This window comes from Antrostomus carolinensis, unplaced genomic scaffold (assembly GCF_000700745.2).
Source record: "Antrostomus carolinensis isolate BGI_N321 unplaced genomic scaffold, ASM70074v2 scaffold19415, whole genome shotgun sequence".
Classification (NCBI taxonomy): Eukaryota; Metazoa; Chordata; class Aves; order Caprimulgiformes; family Caprimulgidae; genus Antrostomus; species Antrostomus carolinensis.
In genome coordinates this window covers 8938-16188 of record NW_010317289.1, presented here as the reverse complement: position 1 = coordinate 16188, position 7251 = coordinate 8938, and the positions used below count along the sequence as shown (strand labels likewise).

The 7251-nt window shown below is 42.3% G+C and overlaps 1 gene segment (V, D, J or C); it reads left to right on the top strand.

Annotated features, from left to right (window-relative positions):
• Window positions 1-262: 262 nt before the first annotated feature.
• LOC104525396 (T cell receptor alpha constant-like) overlaps window positions 263-7251 on the top strand; it is a gene marked incomplete at both ends in the record, with an annotated part of 9698 nt that continues 2709 nt past the window's right edge. The window contains 1 exon segment of the C gene segment in view: window positions 263-326. Coding sequence covers window positions 263-326 — 64 coding nt within the window.

Genomic DNA, 7251 nt, shown 5'->3' with positions numbered 1-7251 from the left:
AGACAGATTGTCCCTAATATTGCCCCGAAAGGTGTAATACACAATTGTAATAGGTGAATAAATGAACTTTTTTTTATTTGTTCTCCTTGTTTCTGAACCTGATAATTTTCTAGTAGATTTTTTTGGTACTTTAATGGTGGCTTAAATCAATGTGTTTCATCATTACTTCCTTAAGTTATTCCCTGCTCTCAAATGTCTGTTGACCTGATTGTCAGTATAAGTTGGAAAAAACTGCCTACATTTTTGTAGAGGTTGACACCAGTGTGCCAATCAGGGATACGTGAAACTCACATTTGGAACTGGGACCCAACTTCTTGTTACTCCAAGTAAGTTTGAGCTTTCTGTTCCATATTAACACCAGGACTGGCAAATCTTTTGTTCATTGGGTAGATAGACTAGTGACTTTCATAGAAGCATGTTCCAACTTCTTTTTGGCTTCCCTTGACAAAAACTAGTTGGAGTACTGATGTGTCTGGGAATACAGGGAGTGTTTGGCTATGGTGCAGCAGTGACCCACTGCAGAAAAGAGCAGCTAGAGAAGATGGTAATGCTCACACAGGTTTAGTAGTCACAACCTGGTGCAGTCACACATGAAGTACTGCAAGCAGTTAACTACATAAAAAGTTTAGCAGTTGAATAGAATTCCTGGCTATTCAAGTTTTCAGAGTTAATTTTTGCATCTTTAAGATAATTACACAATGTCTGTGTGTGAGCCGACACAGGCAGGACGCAGGAACAACCAAAAGAACCATGGATAAAATAGAAAAAGCAAATTTATTCTCGTTACCTTGCAACCCCGGGGGATCTTCAAAGCAGCACCCGGAGCAGAGGCACATAAGTGGGAACACAGGCACCGTGGAGCTCAGTCCTTTCTAGAGTGAGAGATTCCACACCTGTATATATCAGGGATTTTTAGCATGCAGTAGTTTTCCATTGTGCTTTGATCTTTCTCACAGCAGGGCAGGAATCCCAGGCACGTTCAGTGTGCCCCTGAGGCTATCCCAGGCCTGTGTTATCTAAAGGCAGACGTTCTACTTGTCAGGTACATAAGACTAAACAGTGATTAGCAGTGTGATGTGTGTGTTTTTGGACACCCCAGCTGCAAGTCGCTTTTACAGTCCTCCTCACCAATCTTCTGTTATATTCCCACAGTCTGGAAATTATTCTGACTAATATCTTGGATATCAGATTTTCTAACTTTTAGCCCAAGAGAATTTGTTGTGAGTACGAGAGTAAAGTTCCCTTCCATATTTGTAAAAACTGATGTTAAAGTGTGAGCAGTCAGGAACTAGAAAAATTGTATTTGGAAGAGGAACCAAACTTCTTGTAATGCATCGTAAGTCTCTTTCCTTTCCTCAGTTATATTTTAAAATGCTTTCAAAACCTGAAAAGATGGAAGGAAATTTAAATATCTCTGTGTGTCACCCTCTGGTAGACAGCTTTCCCACATGCTTTGGATCAGGAGCCATTGGTATATGCAGCTCGTAGATAGGAATTTATTGCAAAGGCTTCTTGTTGAGTGAGAAACTGAAAGATACAATAAATTTGTGTTTGGAAGAGGGACTAGATTTAAAGTTGACCCAGGTAAGTAAGATTTGGAGGACAGGCTATGAAGGTATGAAGGCAGGAGCAGTGTCTGCTGGTTAGTGTTTCTGAATAGGTCTAACTTTATGGAGAATGAATATAAACTCTAGATGAAGAGTGAAGGCTGAAAGAAAATGAACCCAGGATTATTTCTCAACAAGATTCTTACGAGGATGGAGCAGGGACAAATGGAATTTTGGGAAATGAGACAGAAACATCAATTTCTAAAGTTAATAGTTGGAGATTGGCATATCATTAACTTCTTTGTCCTGTCAGACAGTAATAGTGTTTTTGCAGTAATTATAAGCAGGGAAATGTTAGCCTGGGCAGAGCTAACTTTATTTTCCAAACACTAGAATATGCATTTTTACCTTAGATAAAGGAAAAAAAATAAAAATGAGATACCTCTATCTGGGTTCATGTTTAAGTCATAGTTTCACACTGCACTGGGAAGAAATTCTAATCTCTAATTCAGAAAGTTTCTTTCTTTTGCAGTTGAAATTATTTGAACTGAGGGTTGGACTACATGACCCTTAAAGGTCCCTTCCAACCCAAATGGTTCTATGATTCTGTGTTTATGTGATTTTTTTTTTTTTTTCCTAGAAACTAAATCTCCAGCATATAAAAGTTAAAACTGGTTCTGGGAACTGAAACCCAATCTCATTTTGGAAGAAAAAGCATGGAAAAGTATTTTGTGAAAATGACAGATGTTTATGAGCAGCCACTTCAAGTTTGGGTTTTTTGCTTTTGTTTTTGTTTTTCCAGACAATTTTTTCACAGATGGGTTAAGCCATCGCATTCACCTGTGGGCTTTAAAGAGTGGATTAGATAAGCAGAATTGCTCCTTCTGACCCTCAAAATACTTTCCTTAACATTGTTGAAAGGAGCAGAGGAAATAATAGTAAATCTCACCCACAGTTTAGGTGATGCATGAATAAATCTATACATGAACACAAATAGGGTATTATTATAAGCAGTCTTATAAGTCCAGGACATACCCTGTTTTGGTACTAAAGAACTATTTAGTCCATTGAACACTTGATTTCTCATCATATACTGGGTGTCTTCCTCTATTAATTAACCTTTAGTTTTGACTCAGATAGAAATCTTCCCCTTTAAAAGTTCTGAGAATGATCTTGGATGGTTTTGGTAGTTTGACTTCCCCAAGTGTAATTACAGAGGCAATGACAAACATATTTTTAAGATAGAGACCAGAATTATGCCTGAACTCTGCAAGTGAAGCAGCATAATTGCATTTGCACATACTGAATCTCTGTACAGAGTACTTGTACTTTGAATGACTTGGCTGATGCTGGACTAGGACATGGCTCCTTTTAACTGAGTACCTCCAGACACAAGCACTGCAAGTCTAGAGTATGGTTCAGGTATTAAATGTGGACATCTAGTCTTGCTGTAGACATCTTGGCATCCAACAGGACTGCAAGATTTCACAAAGGACCTCTGGTAGTCCTTCTGGAACCTCCATTAGAGGACAGCCAGCAAACATCACTAAAGTGCTTGATAAGTCACTGGAGTTGCTCTTCTGGTGTCAAGATTAGCCTGTATGAGTGTGTGAGGAGGTGTTTATTCCCTCTGAGTAGAGGGATAGAACCAGGTTGACTGTAGCTGTGGAATATCATGTCTCAGGCTGAGGAACGATAAGAGGATCAAAGACCTCTATCACACCAATTCTAGTCTGACCAAAGATTCAGAGAGTTTGCTTTGGAGGGAATGGAGAATGAGATAAATCTCTGTATAACACAAGCTGTGTGTTAAACCAGTTCAGAATTTCCATCCCTGGAAAGGTGATGGAACAGCTCATTCTTGATGTCACCCCTAAGCATCTGGAGGAAAAGAAGGTTATTAGGAGTAAGACCAGGGAAGTTCTTTTATCCCTGTACTCAGCACTGGTGAGACTGCACCTTGAGTGCTGTGTTCATTTTTGGGCCCCTCACTCCAAGAAGGACATGGAGGTGCTGGAGTGTGTCCAGAGAAGGGCAACGGAGCTGGGGAAGGGTCTAGAGCACATGCCTCAGAGAGCCTGAGAGAACTGGGGATTTTTAGCCTGGAGAAAAGGAGGCTGAGGAGAGACCTTGCTGTTGTCTACAACTACCTGAAAGGAGGGTGTAAAGAGGTGGAAGTCAGTGTGTTCAACCAAGGAACAAGTGAAAGGACAAGAGGAAATGGCTTCAAGTTGTGCCAAGGGCAGTTAAGATTGGATGTGAGGAAGAATTTCTTTCCTGAAAGGGTTCTGAGGCATTGGAAGGGGTTGCCCAGGGCAGTGGTGGAGTCCCCATCTCTGGAGGGATTGAAGAGGCATGTGGACATAGTGCTGAGGGATATGGGTTAGTCAGGGATTTGTCAGTGTGGTTAATGGTTGGACTTAATGATGTTAAAAGTCTTTTCCAATCTAGGCAATTCTGTGATTCCGTAGATTCATCAAGGGGAAATCATGCTTGACCAACCTGATAGCCTTCTGTGATGGAATGACTGGCTGGGTAGATAAGGGGAGAGCATTGGCTGTTGTCTACCTCAATTTCAGCAATGCTTTTGACACTGTCTCCCATTACATCCTTATATGTAAACTTAGGAAGTTTGGATTAGATGAGTGGACAGTGAGGTAGATTGAGAACTGGCTGGATGGCAGAGCTCAGAGGGTTGTGATCAGCCATGCAGAGTCTAATTGGAAGCCTGTAGCTAGTGGTGTTCCCCAAGAGTCAGTACTGGATCCAGTCTTGTTTAAGATATTCATCAATGACCTGGATTATGGGCCAGAGTGGCCCCTTAGCAAGTGTGCTGGCAATACAAAACTGGGAGGAGTGGCTGACACACCAGCGGGTTGTGCTGCCATTCATTGAGACCTGGACAGGCTGGAGAGCTGGGTGGGAAGGAACCTAATGGAGTTCAACAAAGGCAAGTGTAGAGTCCTGCACCTGGGGAGGAATAAGCCCATGCACCAGTACAGGGTAGGGGCTGACCTGCTCTAGGAAGCAGCTCTGAGGAGAAGGACCTGGGAGTCCTGGTGGACAGCAAATTAACCATGAGACGGCAATATGCCCTCATGGCCAAGAAGGCAAATGGTCTCCTGGGGTGCATTAAAAAGAGTGTGGCCAAGCAGGAGGTGGAGGGAAGTTATCCCTCCCTCTGTCTTAGTGAGGCCACATCTGGAGTATTGTGCCCAGTTCTGGGCTCCCCAGTTCAAGAAAGACCAGGAACTGCTGGAGAGAGTCCAGTGAAGGGCTAGGAAGATGATGAGGGGACTGGAGGATCTGTCTTATGAGAAATGGCTGAGAGATCTGGGTCTGTTTAGCCTGGAGAAGAGAAGACTGAGAGGGGATCTTAACAATGTTTATCAATATCTAAAGGGCGAGTGTCGAGAGGATGGGGCCAGACTCTTCTCAGTGGTGGCCAGTGACAAGGCCAGGACAAGGGGCAACGGGCACAAGCTGGAACACAGGAGGTTCCATCTGAAGCTGAGAAAAAAACTTCTTTACTGTGAGGATGCCAGAGCCCTGGGACAGGCTACCCAGAGAGGCTGGGGGGGTTTCTTCTCTGGAGATATTCAAAACCTGCCTGGATGCCATCCTGTGCAACCTGCTCTGGATGTACCTGCTTTGGCAGGGGGGGCTCGACTAGATGATTTGCAGAAGTCCCTTCCAACCCCCACCATTCTCTGATTGTGTGCTTTCTACTGCAGCTTGTTTGGAAAAAAAAGGCAAAGGTCTCAGTTTGATGTTGGAACAGGCTTCTACTTCTCTCTCCTGAAATCAGCCTCTAGAGTTGGCTTTCTCTATAGACTGGGCAGGTATAGCATTCAAACAGCTCCTGTTCTTCCACATGGAAGATATCCTTTATTAAAGATTAAATTAGGCAGGGCAGACAGTTCAGATTATCACAATTTACTTCTCGTTTTTTCCAGTAAATACAGGTCATAAATGTCAATACAGCATCTCCAGCACATCCGCCAGCTCATTAAGACAGAATAACAGGAAATACAGGTCACGGTGCTGTGGTTATAATAGCTGATATTTACCAAGACTGCTATCTGCAAACTTTCATAACAGTGTGCAAGTATGCAAAAGAATTTATCGGAAAAAGACTCTAGTACCAGAGCAAAGTCAGCAGCTAGTCTGAGCAAGAATGAGAAATGAGTATTTTGCAAAACATGCTGTTGAAGCTGCCTGCAAAAACCAGGCCTTATTTACTTATCAGCTCAAGATTAAGGCATTGCACAGACTGAAAGGGAGAAAAACACCCTAATGTCGAGAAAGGTAGCTCTTCAGAAAGTATAGTTCTCATTATGAGAGAGAAGAAGAACAGCTCAATCAATTCATAGAATCATCACAGAATCATAGAATGGTATAGGTTGGAAGGAACCTTAAAGATCACCCAGTTCCAACGCCCCTGCCATCAGCAGGGACACCTTCCACTAGACCAGGTTGCTCAAAGCCTCATCCAACTTGGCCATGAACACTTCCAGGAAGGAGCAGCCACAGCTTCTCTGGGCAACCTGGGCCAGTGTCCCTCCATCCTTGGTCCAATTCCTCCTCTTCTTTTTTGTATCCATGTACTCCATGGTGTACCCTGGAGTGGGACAATGATGTACCCTGGCTCACCCGTGTTTTATACAGGGATCTGCCATCAAGCTTTTTATCTACTCCCTAAGTAACAATCACTGAAACTTATTTCCAAAAGTGTAGCTGGAAGTATAGGAGGTGGGAAATGGGGTTGGGGGAGCCAGGACATACCATATTCTGCATAGTTGGGAAAGAGACAGTCTCATCAGGTTTTTTAAAGCCAGGGCAAAGCTGAGATAGATGAACTGCAATTCAGGAGAAGGGCCATAGAAAGTATCTTTGTGTTTTTTCTGAGATCACACTAATAAAGAAGTATGGCTATTTCTCTAAGGTGCTGACAACTGGCAATTGAACAGATGAAAAGCATTTATCTCATTGATACAATTAGGGCCTGCACTTGAATAAGATTTTGAGATGGTTTCTAAAATACAAGATTTAGTCCAGACTTCCTCTGTGGAAGAAATTAAAACTTCTTCATCTGAGAGCTAAGCTGTCTTTAGTATTTCTACAATATTTATCAGTGTGGCATGTGAACAAGAACAAAGCAAATGTTAATCTAAACTCTCAACCCTACATGGTAAAACATTGTCAGTTTATAATTGTGAACTGAAGCTCTGGTTCAAACCTCTGATTGTGAAGTCCAATGGAAAACACAGCCAGAGGGTTGCTGAGAGCCCCACATCTGCATCTTGGCTACAGTAGGTCTTTAATGACATTTCATCTGCTCAGCATTAGAGTACTGCAATGCCCGTAACATTTTATTATTATGCAAGAACAAAGATTTAGAAAGCACCTTCTCAAAGAATCAGGCTTCTAGAGTTGGACAAGATTAAAAGTGTACTTAAAGTACAAATTCACAAAGCTAAATGTGCAAAAAGGAGTTTAACCACAGGTAGTGTTTTGATATGTGTGGAAAATCCTAGTTGCTAGCAGAATTTGAAACAAGAAAACAAAAATAAAGCCCAGGTGTCTTATATCTGCAGCCTTTAGTTCCCCAAGCCCCTCTTCTGCAGGGTAGAATTTAGGAAGAAAGGTCTTGCACTGTACTGTCAGGTGGTGGAACATAATGAAACATTAGTTTCATCTTTCT